Source organism: Primulina tabacum, chromosome 2 (genome assembly GCF_025594145.1).
Source record: "Primulina tabacum isolate GXHZ01 chromosome 2, ASM2559414v2, whole genome shotgun sequence".
NCBI classification, from domain to species: domain Eukaryota; kingdom Viridiplantae; phylum Streptophyta; class Magnoliopsida; order Lamiales; family Gesneriaceae; genus Primulina; species Primulina tabacum.
The window spans coordinates 51,386,052-51,404,829 of record NC_134551.1 but is presented as its reverse complement, the minus strand read 5'-3'; the positions used below and the strand labels follow the sequence as shown (position 1 = coordinate 51,404,829).

General features: G+C 32.9%; 2 protein-coding genes across 3 annotated transcripts; both read left to right on the top strand.

Moving 5' to 3' along the window:
- Positions 1-1,974: 1,974 nt before the first annotated feature.
- Positions 1,975-5,509, top strand: LOC142536752 (putative monoterpene synthase 8). The gene is made up of 7 exons (XM_075642061.1): positions 1,975-2,133; positions 2,334-2,601; positions 3,636-4,002; positions 4,115-4,333; positions 4,448-4,586; positions 4,714-4,965; positions 5,070-5,509. The coding sequence occupies exons 1-7, from the start codon at positions 1,990-1,992 to the stop codon at positions 5,367-5,369; spliced, it is 1,689 nt and encodes a 562-aa protein (XP_075498176.1). The 5' UTR covers positions 1,975-1,989; the 3' UTR covers positions 5,370-5,509.
- A 9,266-nt stretch (positions 5,510-14,775) lies between these two features.
- Positions 14,776-18,583, top strand: LOC142536751 (beta-amylase-like). 2 transcript variants are annotated; one of them, XM_075642059.1, is made up of 8 exons: positions 14,776-15,153; positions 15,320-15,385; positions 15,461-15,859; positions 16,190-16,354; positions 16,450-16,713; positions 17,307-17,516; positions 17,926-18,165; positions 18,262-18,583. In XM_075642059.1, exons 1-8 carry the CDS (start codon positions 15,007-15,009, stop codon positions 18,457-18,459), a joined length of 1,689 nt encoding a protein of 562 aa, XP_075498174.1. In that variant the 5' UTR covers positions 14,776-15,006; the 3' UTR covers positions 18,460-18,583. The 2 variants fall into 2 exon arrangements, with proteins under 2 accessions (XP_075498174.1, XP_075498175.1); XM_075642060.1 differs by having other exon boundaries at positions 15,018-15,153; positions 15,324-15,385.
- The last annotated feature ends 195 nt before the right edge of the window (positions 18,584-18,778 follow it).

Below are 18,778 nucleotides of genomic sequence, written 5' to 3'. Positions count from 1 at the left end.
TGGACGACCCAAATAACATATTCATCTCACAAAATACAACTCGTGATATCGTCTCACATAAATTTTTGTCTTAAGATATATATCTTAATTTAGTAACATTAGGCACTCTTTTATCTAACCAATCAGCGCGGCGCCAATTGCGTACAAAATCTGTGAACTGTCGTTTGATTAATGATGAATTATTATTTATTTTTTACAAGATTTACTCTCAAAACAGATTATATAATTAATTAATATCACAGCAAAAAACATATTTGGGGAATGATAAAATTTAAAATAATAATAATAATAATGATATGAAAATAATTTTTTATCTCTTTTTTTTAAAAAAATGATAAACACATGACTACAGATGTATATGGCCGCCGAGCTGCCACGTACAATCAATGTGACCCTCTCGAGAGTTTTCTTATATGGACCATATAATTCATGTGTTGTCGATTATTATCTACTAACCAATTAGAGGAACACACGTAGTGCTTTCAACACTTAATAAAATATAAAAACAAAAACTCATATGAGACTGTCTCGTTACGTCAATTTTGTAAGACAAATCTCAAACCTGATTCGAGCCATGAAAAAGATTAAATTATATATATTTCATGGTTCAGGTCGGATTTGAGATCCGTCTTATAAAATTGACATATTATCTCATATATATTACGCAGATGCACCATATCCAGGGGCGGAGTCAGGATTCAAAATTATCTGGGACTGGCTCCATCCCATGTGGTATTTAATAAAATAAATAATTAAATAAAAAAATTAAAATAAAAAATATGTAAACATTGACTTCATGAAAACATAAAACAAGAGTATTTAATATTTAATACCTTCAAAAAGAAGGTTAATATTGAATGGAGAATGATACTGACTTGCCGATGTATGCTTTTTTTGTTGAAAAAATGAGTCGATGGTTTTCCTTTTCTTCATTCTTGAGTTTCTTTTCTCCTTGGTGCCGCCTACAGCATAAAATGTCATTTTAGGTTAACTTATTATGGCTAACTGAATAAAATCAACATTACCAACATTAAATAATTGCTACTTTAATCCAATAAACCTCGAACAATTATAATTATTTCAAAACAATTCCGAAGTTAACATTTGACAATTTTAAGGCATAATATATTTAAATATAAAATTTTTAAGACTTATAAGTTCGAAAATCCTATTTACATAATTCTGAATTTTTCAACAATTCTTACAAAATTCCATAAATTCGCATTGATATTTTCTATAGCATCTAAACATCCAAATAATAAATAATCAACATGAAAAATCGATAATCCCCAATATAAAATCTGAAAATTCGAAATAATGCTCAAATAAATTCCAAAAAATTATAAATACCATCAATCGGCTCAAATATAGTACTTACAATCAACAATTTAATATATATCAATTATCGGAATTCAAAAAAACCAAAATACCCAATTTTCGAAACACTAAAATCTGAAATTACTTTTAAAATTCGAAATCTAACTAAGAACAACAAGAACGAACTGTGGAAAGTCTAACACTAAGATTTTCTCATGATTTTCGGTGAAAACGGCGACCGATGGGCGACGACTGATTTCAAGACGACAAAAAAACTTCGAAATTTTGGTATTAAAAGAAAGCTTATGCCGTGAGTTTTCCGAATCTACAATCGATTTTGAAAAATGGCGATCGATGATGAAGTTACGACCATTTAAAGTAATGAAAATTGTGATAGTTTGAGAGAAAATAATAGAGATGACAGAAAAATGAAAAGAGAAAAAATAGATTGGGTTTTGGAGCTAATCAATAAAATTTTTAAAATAAAACATATTTATTTTTTTTTGGTGGCGCTGAAGCCCAATCCATCCTCACATATACCTCCGCCCCTGACCACATCTCTATATTATTAACGATGCAGTTTAAAAATAAATAACTCAAATTAATTATTATTATTCTATTAGTTTTTTATTTAGTTAAACAGTACGTACGCCTGTCTCGCGTATAAAACGCATGGAAGGATGCATAATTATGAAGACATCACCAGCATCACACAAAATCATGTCATCAATGCAGTGCATTTCTTTCAATTCCATTTGGCTTCAAAATCATCGCAGCCATCCAAAGTTCAAGTTCCTAGCAATCGCATCACCTCGGGTGACTACTCATTACTCCATTATGATTTCAAAATCAGTATTAAGATTAATGTTTTACTGATTAATTTATATGATTTCTAAAGATGATCAAATATAATCTTGTTTTCTTTTTTTGAAGCATAGCTAGCTGCGGAGTTCAGCCTCTGTTTAGCAATCATTTAAAAGGTTTTTTTTTTTTGTTTTTTCCTGCTGAAATATAAGAGAATGGGCCGGGAACAGAGTACCATAGCCATGGAAGAAGTGAAAGAAAAGACAAGAAAGGAATTGAAAAGATTGTACTCTTTTCAGCCAGTAGAAGGGATGCAATTGATAGACAATCTTCAATGGCTGGGAGTTGGATACCACTTTGAAGACGAAATCGTTTCGTGGTTAGAAAAGCTAAGCGTGTGGGATTGTGGAGAAGATGACCTCCGTGCAACCGCTCTTCGTTTCCGGCTGCTCAGGCAACGACTCAGACCAGTTAGCTGTGGTAATTAAGCGCCAGCAAATTCTATCAATCATTTTTTTTGGCGTAAATTGCGACTATTTTCTCGTGGTTCACGTGTTCGAAAAACTTTTTCATAGGGATGAGATGACTAATGGTTGTTAAATTTTAAATTCTATAATCTTTTAATATTTTAAATTGATCTATCCGGGTTAATATCATACTATTTTAAAATTATACAAAATTTACATATACATTTTTTATAAAAAAAATTGGATCACCCGGGCTTAAAAGAGGACGTGGCTCCGCCCCTGATGACATCGGTCTCGTCCCGTAAACAATCTCTGCTATTCTCGTTTCGATAAGAATTGAGAACTATTTTTCTACCGATTTCGTATTCTAAAATATCGAGACTCGAATATTCGAGAATACCCTGAAAATTCAGGTGGGTATAGAGATAATATTCTTATAAATACAAGGACATGAATAACAACATGTTTTATTCACTCTTTTAAGTTTAGGTGAGAGTAAATGATGATAAACTCTTTTTTATTTTGTATAATTTTATTTTAATTATAATATTTGTTTAGGTGATTTTTCTATTTGGATGAATTAATTAACAATTTAATTTAAATCTTAATATTGTCGGTTAACTCCTTTTAAATATGTGAGCCAATTTCCATATGTTCTTTGAAACCAATATTATTTTATTTGAAATTACAATCTTCCAACGTTTAGGGGAAGTTGGTGAAAAATTCCTAATCAAAACATTTCTTTGGGTTCACTCCCTACCCACAAAATTGTAGTACTATGTCATACAAAATGTGGTACACTTCATGTAGAAATGTGGTACACTTGGAAATGTGGTACTAAAAAAATACAGTGTTTCGAAGCTTTCTCTGGATATTGTCAAAAAATTAACTTGATTATTTATCTTCTTCGGTTACAATACTTAATGATTTTGAAATGCTGTAAGATGAGAAGAAAAGAAGACATGATCTTTAAGTTTCAATTACGTTTTGCATCAATGGTGGAAAAATATTGACATATGTCCGCAATACTAAATTTACATGAAGCAGAAGTTTTTGATAAATTTATGGAAGACGACAAGACTAGAAAATCCTTGAGCCCAGACGAGGGACTCCTGGATTTGTACGAAGCATCGTATTTAGCTGCAAGTGGTGAGGACATATTGTCGGAGGCCATGAAATTTACAGAAACTCAATTAGCATCATCAGTTAGGGCGGCAGACGACAATCTATCCCGGCGGATCCGCCAAGCTCTTCAGCTTCCGAGGCACCTTAGAATGGAGAGAATAGAGTCAAGACGGTACATTGAAGATTGCAGCACGCAAATCCACCGCATTCCACATATTCTTGAACTTGCAAAGTTAGATTACAACAACGTCCAGTTGTTGCACAAGATGGAGCTTGCAGAATTCAGAAGGTAAACTTATATACAATCTGAGATAACCATTGTTCATGTTTATGAATATATGTTTCACGTGAATGAATATAGTTTACATAATTTTTTAAAGAAAAATGTAATTTATTTTCAGGTGGTGGAAAGAATTAGGCCTCGTCGATAAATTGAGCTTTGCAAGGGATCCAATAGCAGAATGCTTTTACTGGGCCGTTGGAATTTTCCCAGATCCCAGATACTCCGGTGTTCGAATGGAGATAATGAAAACGGTAGCCATTTTAATCACCATTGATGATGTCTTCGACAAATGTGGCACCATAGACGACCTTTCACTCTTCACCCTCGCAGTTCAAAGGTAAAAATCGTTGGATGGAACTCTTGGAAGAGGAAAAACAGATCAAAGAATCATGTTTATATTTCCAACAAAAAATAAAATTAAAACATATAAAAAAATCATTATTTGTTGCAGATGGGATGTGGACGCAATAGGAAATCTACCCGATTACATGAAAATATTATACCTGGCATTGTACAATACAACCACAGAGATAGCCCAAAAGATTTTGAATGAACACGGGATAAACGTTCTCCATTTCCTCTCAAGAGTGGTAATTAAACACTATTTAATTTCGAATATGACGTTCGATTATATATGTATATATAAATATTTTTAATTTGGGCTTATTTAATTACGTTATTGGGAGTAAAGTGACATACTGACATTTGCTGTGACAGTGGATCGATACAGTTGAAGCTTATACGATCGAGGCAAAGTGGTCCAAAAATGGACAAATACCAAGTGTGGAAGATTACATAGAGAACGGAGTTACGACAGGAGGGTCGTACATGGCTTTGGTGCATGCATTCTTCTTGATGGGAGAAGGAATTACGAATCACAACATACAATTTATGTGCAAACCATATCCTAAATTATTTTCAACTTCAGGGAGGATTCTTCGACTTTGGAATGATCTTGGCACTTCAAAGGTATAATTTATGCATTGTTTTGTAATTCAAGAGACACGTCTATTCATGTAAATTATATATAAATCCAATCTTTATATGTTCCTGTGAAATATTTATGTACTTAGGAAGAACAAGATTTTGGGGATAACGTGTCGCTTACACCGGTGTTGATGAAGGAAAAGAATCTGTCAAGTGAAGATGAAGCAAGAAAATACATCAAACAATTGATTAGGCAGTCGTGGTGGGAGATGAATACGAATCTGTTGGATTCCAGCATATGGCCCTCATCTCTTATCAATGTCTGCTTTAATATGTGCAGAACCTCGGAGTCCATTTATCACCATCAAGAATATAGCTACTTGTCTAGTTTTAAAAGAACTGCCCAAATTAAACTTCTGGAACCTATAACGATTTTAATTAGCTAATGCATGTATGCCGTTTTTATTTGTATTGAACATTTTCATGTATACTCTCTTGCTTGTTGTAATGTCCATTTAACACCCTTCTCCATTGTAAGTGAACGGATCCCACGCATATTTGAAAATATTTTTTTTCTTTTTCTTAACGGTTGGATTTGTTTGTTTTTTTAAAAATTTGTTTGGTTAACATCTACATTATTTAATAAATATATTTAAAAAAAACATTAATATTATTTTTTTAAATTAATTTTATTTTATTAGAAAGTAAGATTATTTTAAAAATTAGAATAATGATTTAAGTAATGTAAAACATATTTATTTAATATGAAAAAATTTTAAGATGATTGAGTGGACTGTGAGATCCATAAACAACGAGTTTTAATGTTAAAAGGAATGTGAGTAAAAGAGATATGTTGCTATAATGAGTATGTGGCAGTGGATCCCGCGATTTTTGATGAGTTGGTAAGTGTTATTGCGGATGTTCTTAATATGTGTTGAGTGTTATAATTGAAAATTATTTAACTATTCAACCAAATTTTCAGTTGATCTCTATAATCGTTTTTGTTGGATTATCAAGTGAAGTTTCAACTTAGAAAGGTTCGGCCATCGTTTTATTTCATATTTATCAACATATATTTTTGGTTTGGTTGATTAAATAAATTAATATTATTCAACCACTAATCAACCCAATAATTAAATTAAACCAATAAATAGTTACAAAATATATAAATTTCTTACATCTAACCATTTTTTCATTATTCATATTAAACGACTTGTCCAACCTTCAAGTTTCTCATTCATTAACTAATACTTAAATTGTTTTATTGCTTTTACATTTCCTCACCAACATTCAGAAACCTAAATTAAATCAAACAGATTATAAATTTAAGTAATTTCTTATCAAAACTATTTTCTTTTTTTCATATTAAAAAAAAATAAATTTCAACACTCTCGAGTTGAAAGCTATAAGAAAAAGAATTGACAAATTCCACCTTTTCTACTAGTGTTATGTCTTAAGTTATCATAATAAATTTTATTTAAGGAAAAAATGAAATGCTAACGTTATCCCATATATCTTTTACCATTCATAAATAGGGATGGCAATGGGACGGGACGGAGGCATATTTGCCATCCTCATCCCTGTCCCCGAATTCCATTTCCACCCACATATTCGTCCCGATCCCCGTTTTTTCGGATTCGGGGAATTCCCAAACTCGAAATTTCGGGGATCAAGTTCTCATCCCTGTCCCCATCTTCATTTCAAAAATATTAATATGGTAAGATGACGATGAATTCGTAAATTTTCTCAAACCAAAACTTATTATTATCTATTATTATTAGCGATAATATTAATATTAATATTTTAAAAAACAATAGTATTATTATATTAATAATACTATTATTTTATTATTGATATTATTTTGGGAGCGAGTTCGAGGATATGGATAGTAATCTCGTACCCGTCCCGAACTACATCGGGGATTTTAAAAAATTCCCGAACCCGAACCCGAACCCAAACTCGAAAAAATCGGGGATCCTCATCCCCGTTTATGAAATTACTTCTATTTGAATATATATCGAATTTATTATTAAAAAAACGGTACAAATACATAAAATATATACCACTAATATATGTAATAACTAGCTTATCATTTTCAAAATAGCAGGTATATATTAATCAAATATTTTATCTGGAGGCTTGCAAGATGAATTGTTTTTTAGCTGTATTATTAAAGCAAGAATATGTCGATTATAGAAGATATCATCTTTTATTTATCGAATTATCGTTATATTAATATTTTTTTAAAATTCATCACAACTTATTTTTAATATTAGTCCTCTTAAATTGCACTGTGATTTTTCTCAAATTTCTATCAATTAAACGTTTACTAAAATAATTTTTTTAAAATATAAATTATGATTATAATTTTACAAACACGTTTACTAGATATATAAAATGCGTCTTTCAATGGATGTCATTGTCTTGATCAATAATTTTCCCCCATTTTCTATTAAATGTCTATAATTATAACATAAGTGCAAACATTTCAAAATATATAATTCTCTACTTTAATAAAAAGAAAAACAAATATCCCATTAAGGGTTTTCTTTTTAAGGCAAGTTCATACTAGAAAACGTGTGAATATCTTATGATAATAATCTATACTATTTTATTAAGTTTGAGACACTTAGAGTAACTAATTTTGGTATCATGGTCTGTTTTAATAATACATATATTAATAAAATGTTAAAATTTTAATGTAAGTTATATGTAGTTCAGCGGATAGAGTTATTTTTTAATTTATATAACAAAATTACACTTTAGTCCCTCACTATTTCTTATAATTATATTTTGATCTTCATTTAAATATAAATCAAATGAATTATAAAAATATTATACAAGCACGTAACGCGTGCATCAGTGTACTAGTTGAAATAATGTGGGCCTACTCAATCAATCTTCTCTATCTTAACTAATAAGTTGTGCTTTGTTATGTTATGTTTTTTTAAAAAAAACTTATGTTATGTAATTTGTGTATTCTTATTATATGGTAGATAATCAAGGGTAACCCTATCAAATGTGTTTCGGAGTGAGACGATTCTGAGTCAACGAGTCCAATGACCGACCCGAGACAGATCTCGAGGTTGGGTGAACTAACTCCAGATCCGCCCCGTATATTTTTATATATATGTATATAATACATTAAATTATATATATGTATATACATTATTAATAATTTATTTAAAAATTTTAAATTAAATATATAACGGGTCTTTGGATTAAATTCGAGTTGGACCCGTCGGAATTTGAGGCAGGGCAAGGTGGGTCTAAAAAAGACGAGTGAGTTCGAGTTCGAGTCTTAATTTTCTATGACTAGACGGATCCTCAAAGTTTGGCCAAATTAATTTCGTTGCCTTCCTTATACATATGTTATTGTTTATTATCCAGTTATTTTGTCTTTTATGATTGTAATTTTACAATTTGTAGCATATGAGTACTCGATTTCAAATCGATTTAGGGAAGTTGTAGTAATACATACATACATACACATATATATACGTAAAAAAATTGATATAGTATTTCCCATGGGCTCTAACGATGGTTGAATAATAAATATCATAATATTATTTTCTGTTGTGAAAAAGTAAAAATTTATGATAAAAATTAAAAATCTCAAACTCTCAAAATTTACCAAACTACACACTTTATAATATTTTTCTCTCTACTCAATCGTGATTTTCTTCACAAATGAGAGATCTATTTATAGGAAATCTTTACAAATAATCCAAAAATAAAATACATCATTACATACATCATCACACACTAATTTTCAATATTTACAACTCTTATTTTCAACATTCAAATATTCAACATTCAAATATTCAATACACACATTTTAAATATATTTTTCAACACTCCCTCTTGTGATGATGATCATAATGATTGTCTTCATTACGTGTTTTTATACTGCCTCGTTAAAAACCTTACTAGGAAAAACCCATTGGGATAAAAACCATAGCAAGGAAAAAAGAGTGCAGTCACGTAAACTCCCCCTCATGTTGACACGAACAATTCTTCACAAATTTCGTAGATTGCGCATCCCAATATTATATATATGTTTTTTGAATATTGACGTAGGAAGCGCCTTTGTGAAGAGATCTGATGAATTTTCACTTGATTGAATGTGACGAACATCAATACATTTATTCTTCTCAAGCTCCTTGGTGAATGCGAAGAACTTAGGAGGAATATGTTTAGTTCTGTCGCTTTTTATGTATCCTTCTTTCATTTGAGCAACACATGCAGTATTATCTTCATATAGTATCACAGGCTTCTTGTCGAATGATAATCCGCATGAGATTTGGATATGTTGGGTCATTGATTTTAACCACACACATTCACGACTTGCTTCATGTAGTGCAATAATCTCGGCATGATTTGATGAAGTTGTTACGAGCGTTTGTTTCTGTGAACGCCAAGAAATTGCAGTGCCTCCACGAGTAAAAACATATCCAGTTTGGGAACGTGCCTTGTGTATCAGATAAGTATCCAGCATCGGCATAACCAATTATACTTGGATTAGCATCTTTTGAATACAAAAGTCCCAAGTCTGTCGTTCCTCGTAGATAACGAAATATATGTTTAATTCCGTTTCAGTGTCTCTTTGTTGGATATGTGCTAAATCTTGCCAACAAATTTACGGCAAAAGATATATCAGGCCTTGTACAATTTGTAAGATACATAAGGGCACCGATAACACTTAGATATGGTACTTCTGGACCAAGAATATCTTCATCTTCTTCACATGGTCGGAATGGATCCTTTTCTATGTTTAATGATCTAACAACCATTGGAGTACTTAAAGGATTTGATTTATCCATATTAAAACGTTTAAGGATCTTTTCTATATAATTTGTCTTGTGAGCAAACATTCCACATTCTTTTTGTTCAATTTGTAAACCCAGACAATACTTGGTTTTTCCAAGATCCTTCATTTCAAATTCTTCCTTCAAGTATGACACAACTTCATGAATTTCCTTATTCGTTCCAATGATGTTTAAATCATCAACATATACAGCAATAATTACGCATCCGGATGTTGTTTTCTTAATGAAAACACAAGGGCATATTTAATTATTTACATATCCATTTTTCATCAAGTGATCACTTAGTCGATTATACCACATTCGACCAGATTGCTTTAACCCATATAATGATCTTTGTAATTTCACAGAATAACATTCTCTGGGTTTTGAACTTTGTGCTTCAGGCATCTTAAATCCTTCAGGGATTTTCATATATATATTACTATCAAGTGATCCATATAAGTAAGCTGTAACAACATCCATAAGACGTATTTCTAAATTTTCAGATACCGCCAAGCTAATCAAATACCGAAACGTAATTGCATCCATCACGGGAGAATACGTTTCTTCATAATCAATTCCAGGCCTTTGAGAAAAACCTTGTGCAACAAGTCGAGCTTTATATCTCACTATTTCATTTTTCTCATTTCGCTTTCGAATAAAAACCCATTTGTATCCAACAGGTTTTACACCTTCAGGTGTAAGGACTATAGGTCCAAAAACATTACGTTTATTTAGCGAATCCAATTCAACCTGGATGGCTTCTTTCCATTTTATCCAATCCTGCCGATTTTTACATTCACCAAAAGATTTTGGTTCATGATCTTCATTATCATTTATGATGTCGATTGCCACATTATAAGAAAATATATCATCAATTTCTTCTATATCTTTTCGGTTCCATATTTTTCCAGTATTAATGTAATTGATAGAGATTTCATGATTCTCGTCAGTTTGTGGTTCTGACAGAATATTTTCATCATCATATGTTTCTTCAGGAACACCATTCTCTATTTTGTGATCATCATGTGTTTCTTCAGGAACATCATTCTTTATTTTGTGATCATCGTGTTTCTCTATAAATTTTCTTTTTCGAGGATTTTTATCCTTGGAACCGACTGGCCTTCCACGCTTCAGGCGTTTAATGACATCATGAGTATCTTCAATTTGTTTCTTTGGAATTTCAATTCGAGCAGGGGCATTTGCAGCATGTATATATGATTTAGTTACCCCTTTTGTGTCAGCAAATGCATCTGGTATTTGATTGGCTATTCTTTGCAAGTGTACAATTTGTTGTACATCTTTTTCACATTGTTTTGTTCTTGGATCCAGATGTAACAACGATGATACATGCCATGTAATTTCTTTTTCGGTATGTTTCTGTTCTCCCCCTAACATTGGGAAGATTTCCTCATTAAAATGATAATCAGCAAAACGTGCTGTGAACACGTCGCCTGTCTGAGGTTCAAGATATCGAATGATTGATGGACTATCATAACCGATATAAATTCCAACCTTTCTTTGAGGTCCCATTTTCTTTCGTTGCGGTAGTGCAATAGGCACATACACCATACATCCAAAAATTCTCAGATGAGAAATGTCTGGTTCTTTACCAAATGCAAGCTGCAATGGGGAGTATTTATGATATGCACTTGGTCTGATGCGAATTAATGAAGCAGCGTGTAAAATTGCATGTCCCCATATAGAAATAGGGAGCTTTGTTTTCATAATCATTGGTCTAGCAATCATTTGCAGACGTTTAATCAATGATTCAGACAATCCATTCTGTGTATGTACATGAGCAACATGATGCTCAACAATGATTCCCATAGACATACAATAATCATTGAAAGTTTGGGAAGTAAATTCACCAGCATTATCAAGTCTAATTTTCTTGATTGTATAATCGAGAAATTGATTCCTCAATTTTATTATTTGAGCAAGTAATATTGCAAATGCAACATTTCGAGTTGACAATAAACATACATGTGACCATCTGCTAAAGGCATCAATCAATACCATAAAGTATCTGAATGGTCCACATGGTGGATGGATTGGTCCACAAATATCACCCTGAATACGTTCAAGAAACATTGGTGATTCAGTTCGGATTTTGGCTGGAGATGGTCTTATAATAAGTTTTCCAAGAGAACATGCTTTACATTGAAACTTATTATTCTGAAAGATCTTCTGGTCTTTCAGCGGATGACCATGTGTATTTTCTATAATTCTTCGCATCATTGTTGAACCAGGATGTCCCAATCGATCATGCCAATTGGTTAATATTGAAGAATTATCAACTACCATGTTTGATTCAATCGGACTTATATGTGTATAATGCAATCCAGTAGGGAGCATTGGTAGTTTTTCAATCACATATTTCTTTCCTGATTTATATGTGATAAGACACATATATTTCTTATTCCCCTCATTCATTGTTTGAGTATCATACCCATGGGAATATATATCATTAAAACTCAACAAATTTCTTTTCGATTGTGGTGAATATAAAGCATCATTGATCAAAAATTTTGTACCATTAGGAAAACAAAAATTGTGCTTTACCACATCCTTTAATCAAGTCTACAGGACCTGATATTGTATTCACCGTTGTTTTGTTGGTTTAGTTCCAAGAAATATCTTTTATCTCGGAGGATAGTGTGCGTTGTACCACTATCGGGTATGCAAACTTCAGCTTTGCTCATAGCATTTTCCATTTTTTTGAACTTCAAAAAAATATGCAATGAAATAAAATTACTGGCAATATATATTTAAATATAACACATATCATAATTATACAATAAAACATTATATGGATACATGAAAAATAAATTATTGTACATTTATATTCTACCACTATATTGTTCATTTTCAGAGAAATCATTGAGAAAATCTGCAGCATCAATATTGTTCATTTCTATTCCCACCAACATATTGATCATTTCCAGAGAAATCATTCATAAAATCACCAGCATCAAAATGAGTTGAATCATTCAAATGGTAACTGCGTTCAGTGAAGTTGGTCTCCTTTTCTTTCCCCTTTAATGATTTTTTATAAAGTTTACAAAGGTGTTCAGGGGCTCGACAAATTTTGGACCAATGTCCTGGAGTACCACATCTGAAACAAGAACTTTCATATCTTTTTGAGTGATTCTCATTAACACTTGTATTCTCATGATGCCTTTTATGTGGATGGTTTGGGACGCTCTTTTGAGATGAATTATAAAATAACTATCTCTATTGTTTTCAAAACCACGGCCTCGACCACGACCACGGCCAATTCCACGTCCACGACCTCGACCTCGACCAAAACCTTGTCTTTGAATTTGATTTTGGTTTCCAGGTTTAAATTCATTTTTACTTACAGCATTTACTTCTGAAAATGCTGTTGATCCAGTGGGTCGGGACTGATGATTTCTCATTAATAGCTCGTTGTTTTTTTCCACCACAAGAAGACATGCGATGAGTTCAGAATATCTCGCAAATCCACGTACTCTATATTGTTGCTGTAGAGTAATATTTGATGCATGAAACGTGAAAAATGTTTTTTCAAGCATTTCCGATTCTGTGACCTCATGTCCACAAAATTTTAGCTGCGAGATTATTCGATACATCGCTGAATTATAATCGCTGACTTTCTTAAAATCTTGGAATTTTAACATATTTCATTCATCACGGGCGGTCGGAAGTATAACTTCCCTTATATGTTCAAATCTTTCTTTCAATCCTTTCCACAAAGTCATGGAATCTTTTTCAATTAAATATTCACATTTCAATCCCTCGTCGAGATGTCGACGCAAAAATATAATGGCTTTTGCCTTTTCTTGTGATGTCGATATGCCATTTTTTTTTATTGTCTCACTTAGACCCAATGACTCAAGATGCATTTCTACATCGAGAGTCCATGACATATAATTTTTTCCCGTGATGTCGAGCGCAACAAATTCGAGCTTTGTCAAATTTGACATGGTGGTACTAAAAAAATTACGATGCATTTTATTAGTTAATGAATATTGCAATACAAAGTAATGGATAAACAACAAGTACAATCATTTGTAAAAATAAAGAAAACACACGAGGAGGATATTCTCCGATAAATAAAAGACTCGTGAGTATGATAACCAAAATAATTAAAAATAACTTTGAGAAAGCCATCTTCTTTTTTCTTCGAAAATTTAGTGAAGAATAATTTTTAGAGAATAAGAGAAAGTTGGAGTGATTGAATGTGTTTATGAGATCATATTTATAGGGCAAAAACTAGCCGTTTTGTTACCGTTTATGACCGTTGGTGTATAAAAAAATAAAGGTATGTATTTGTATAATTTTATGGTAATAATATGGTGTATATAATATTAGACATATTTAAATAATTATGTATATCATATCATATTATTATAATGATGTGTCATAAGATATTTTATTTAAAAATCTTATAGGCTTTTATACTTGTCGTATCCCTTACCGGGAGTGTGGGATGTCGTCTTAACATCCTCCCAGGATTTATAACAAGTTTTTGAAAAATTTATTTTTATTATTAATAATAACATTATATTATATATTAAATATATACACAATAAATAAATAACAGTAAAATAAATATTATTACTTTTGTTACCTTTTTCTTCTGTTTGGAGCTTGGAAAAGGATGAAGGACTTTTAGAGCTTCGTGCTGATAACGTGTTGTGAAAAAGTAAAAATTTATGGTAAAAAGTAAAAATCTCAAACTCTCAAAAGTTACCAAACTACACACTTTATAATATTTTTCTCTCTACTCAATTGTGATTTTCTTCACAAATGAAAGATCTATTTATAGGAAATCTTTACAAATAATCCAAAAATAAAATACATCATTACCTACATCATCACACACTAATTTTCAATATTCACAACTCTTATTTTCAACATTCAAATATTCACATTCAAATATTCAATACACATTTTAAATATATTTTTCAACATTTTCCTTATTTTGCTAAATTTATTACAAATGAAAAAAAAAGAACAAATTAAGGAAGGAAAGTGGACGGTCGTGTAGGAAGATAAATCAGAAAAGGCCGGAGCTTGTTTCAAGATATCTTTCTTCTTCTTCTTCTTCTTCCTCCCCACCCCACTCCCTTTTACCCGCCACTATGAAAACACCAACCAACTCAGGAATCATGCATCAATTTATCAAATAAATTCAACTGTTCTTAAATTTTAGTAAAAAAAATACAACAATATTCAATTATGGCTAGTACTATTGTGTCGCCTAAAATTGGGGGGATTGCCCAAAAAAATGGCTATAAACAAGAACGGAGCTGGAGTGCCGAGTAATATGAAGAAGTTGGAGTTGCAGGGGGTCAAGGGTATTCCTAACTTCAGCTCTCAGAGAATGGCCAACGGCACTCCTCAGGCCGTCGTAGCAGAGGCTCCTACTGCACTGGTACATTCCATTTTCTTCGATTTTGTGTGCGGTTCGAGATTTCTCGATAGATATATTTTATGTGTGCATGTGGGGTAATGGGGACAATATATTGCTAGGCTAGCTGTTGACCCAATTGATTTCATTAAATAAACTAACGATTCTCGTCTCCTTCCCTTCCCTCAAGAAAGGAGCAAGAAAATTCGGCAACGACATGCTCGTTAATTACGTTCCAATCTACGTGATGCTTCAGGTAATTGATTGATTGAATTAACCCACATTCCTTCTTCTCTGAAGCTAATCCATTCTTCTGCATTACTGCTCGCAGTTAGGAATCGTGACAAGAGAGAACGAGTTCCCAGACGTTGATAAAGTGGAGAAGCAACTCATGCAACTGAAATCAGCAGGCGTGGATGGGATAATGGTGGATGTGTGGTGGGGTATCATTGAAGCCGCAGGTGCCAAGAAGTACGAGTGGGGTTCATACAAGAAACTGTTCACACTTGTGGAGAAATGTGGGTTGAAGATTCAGGCGATAATGTCGTTTCACCAGTGCGGTGGAAATATTGGGGACGCGGTGTATATTCCATTGCCGGAGTGGGTCCTCGCCATGGGCGAGAGTAATGGAGATGTCTTCTACACCAACAGTGCTGGGAATAGGAATCCCGAGTATCTGTCGCTTGGTGTGGATAACCAGACTCTCTTTGATGGGAGAACTGCTGTTGAGGTATTATATGTATAGTTGCTGCGTTGACAACTTACATTCTGTTCCTGTTGGTATTCTTTGATGTTGGAATTGGCTTCATTCCGGTAACTTGAATCGAAAAATAACATTTCAAAGTTAAATCTTTTTTGTATGATCGTGATTTTAAAGGGGCCTGCTCTGTTGTGTGATCATTCCAACCGAACACTGATTAAGGTACCTTGTAAAAAATGACTTGTTCCAAAAGACTGTGGTTACTAAAAAAGCACAAGTTATACTTGTGATTAAATCTCTTCTTAATAGTTCAACTGGCTAATCATAATTTTTTACTGAAATCCATATACATATATGCAGATATATAGTGATTTCATGGCAAGTTTCAGAGAGAACATGTCTGAATTTTTCGATTCCGGAACAATAGTAGACATTGAAGTAGGAATGGGCCCTGCAGGAGAACTCAGATATCCTTCTTATCCAGAAACTCAAGGCTGGAAATTCCCTGGAGTTGGAGAATTCCAGGTTACGTTTTACTTACATAGGATTACACCTTAACTATATAAGATAAAGTAATCTGAATCCTGTCAATTTTGACTGAAAACCTGTGATTTTCGTAGTGCTATGACAAGTACTTGAAAGAAGATTTCAAAGCTGCTGCAACCAAAGCCGGGCATGAAGAATGGGACCTCCCAGATGATGCAGGGACTTACAATGACACACCTGATAAAACGGTATTCTTTGGACCAAATGGGACTTATTTGACAGAAAAAGGGAAGTTTTTCTTGACATGGTATTCGAACAAGCTGCTCGGACACGGTGATCAGATTCTTGATGAGGCGAACAAAGTTTTCCAGGGAACCAATATCAGACTATCTGCGAAAGTAAGTTTCAAACTATATAAATCACAAGAAATTAATTATCAAAAGATCTGAAACTGATCATTTATTTCAAAACCATATGAGCTACACAAACGGATAAATTGACTAGCTATTAGCTAATAGTTGAATGCGATTTTATATTTTCAGAACCACTTGTTCCAAAAGTTCTAGCTAATTTCACAGAGGCCAACAATTGTTTTACACATTAACACTCACATATGCAGGAGCATGTTTTGTGGGGGTATTGTGCAACCAAGTTTCAGAAATGAACACTCTAGATCTACTTGGTAAAATATAGAGGGAATTGTGTATCATGAATTTTATCGGTTATGATAACAGTCAGACACCACATATACCAAAAGTTCGAGCTCATGAAATGTGTTCCAAGAATAATTTTATGTCTCAGCATGTATTATATCTTGTTTCTGAAATCATGTAGATTGTCTGAACAAATGAAGGGACAACCTGTTAGAAACATGAAACCAAAATCCTATCTTGTTTAAAATCTTATGCATAAACAACTCAAACAAATGATAAATATATTTTCCGCTATTAAAATATTTGAATCTGACCGTAGCTCGTAGCTTGGATAAAAGGTTTCAGGTATCCACTGGTGGTACAAGGATGATAGTCATGCTTGTGAGTTAACATCAGGATACTATAACGTGAAGGGCAGGGATGGATACCGTCCCATTGCCAGGATGTTATCTAGGCATTATGGAACACTGAATTTCACATGCCTTGAGATGAGAAACTCGGAGCAATCAGCGGAAGCTAAAAGCGCACCTGAAGACCTTGTTAAGCAGGTTCCGCCGGTCAATAAGTTTTCAGTTATCATTTACAATATAGAAATTTCTATATACTATGTACGAATTCTAGAAATGTTATGCTCTGTTTGTGAGGTCGTGTGATGTGGAAGTTGCCCTAAAATTTCACTGATATGCTGCCATAAAAACTTTCGCACATAGAGAGGAACAAACAGGGGTGATCACTTCTCTTGAATGAAGTTATTTTCAAATTAGATATGATTTTTTCTGAAAGCTCCAGGTTTAAGAAATGCCAAAAACTGTAGCACGTAGATAGGAACAAACAGGGTGATCACTTCTAGAGATGTTATGCTCTGATTGAATTTTTTGGTTCAGACCCTAGTGATAAGGTTTGGCCAAGAAAGCCAAGAAAGAATTGTACTAAGCTACCCTTGTACTGTTTATGCAGGTCTTGACTGATGGATGGACTGAAAAAATTGATGTTGGAGGCGAAAATGCTCTCTCGAGGTATAATCGCACAGGCTATAATCAAATACTTCTAAATGTTCGGCCAACCGGTATCAGTAGAACAGGTCAGATAGATTATAAAATGGCCCAAATGACGTACCTACGTTCATCAGACGAACTATATGCAGGAAAGAATTTCAGGATATTTAAAACATTTGTCAAGAAAATGCATGCTGATCAGGTAAGCATTATTGACGTTTTCTTTAAGAAACCAGTACATGTGCTGATTTTCAGCAACGAATAAAGGATCTGAGAAGTTCTTTTTTCTTTTTTGCAGGAATATTGTCGCGAGATGACGGACATGCCTACTTTGCAGAGATCGAAACCAAAGATTCTGACAGAAGAAATATTGGAAGCGACTAAATCCATTGAGCCATTCCGATGGAACGAAGAAACAGACACGAGTGTTGGTGGAGTCTTGGCAGATTATTTGGACAATCTGTTCGACAAGGTCTTCTTTATTCTTAACTGGTAAAAACATCTCAACAGATTTAAGGCACTTGTACTTATGAGTCGGTATGGCTGTCGAGGTGCTGAGATGCTAAGATATTCATGTACAAATAATTCACATTTCTCTGCATTTTGTTGCTTAGAAATTAGAAATGTGTTCACGTCGATTCTGATATATATATGGCAAAATGTCTACGTATTTTTAGTCAAGTATCTTTCGATAAATCAATTATAGTTCTATAACTATGTGTGGATAATCAATTTTAGTTATTCTCGTAAAAATCATATAATCACTAATATCGTTGTTAAAATTTTATAATTAAGTCGTTTAACACACATGTATG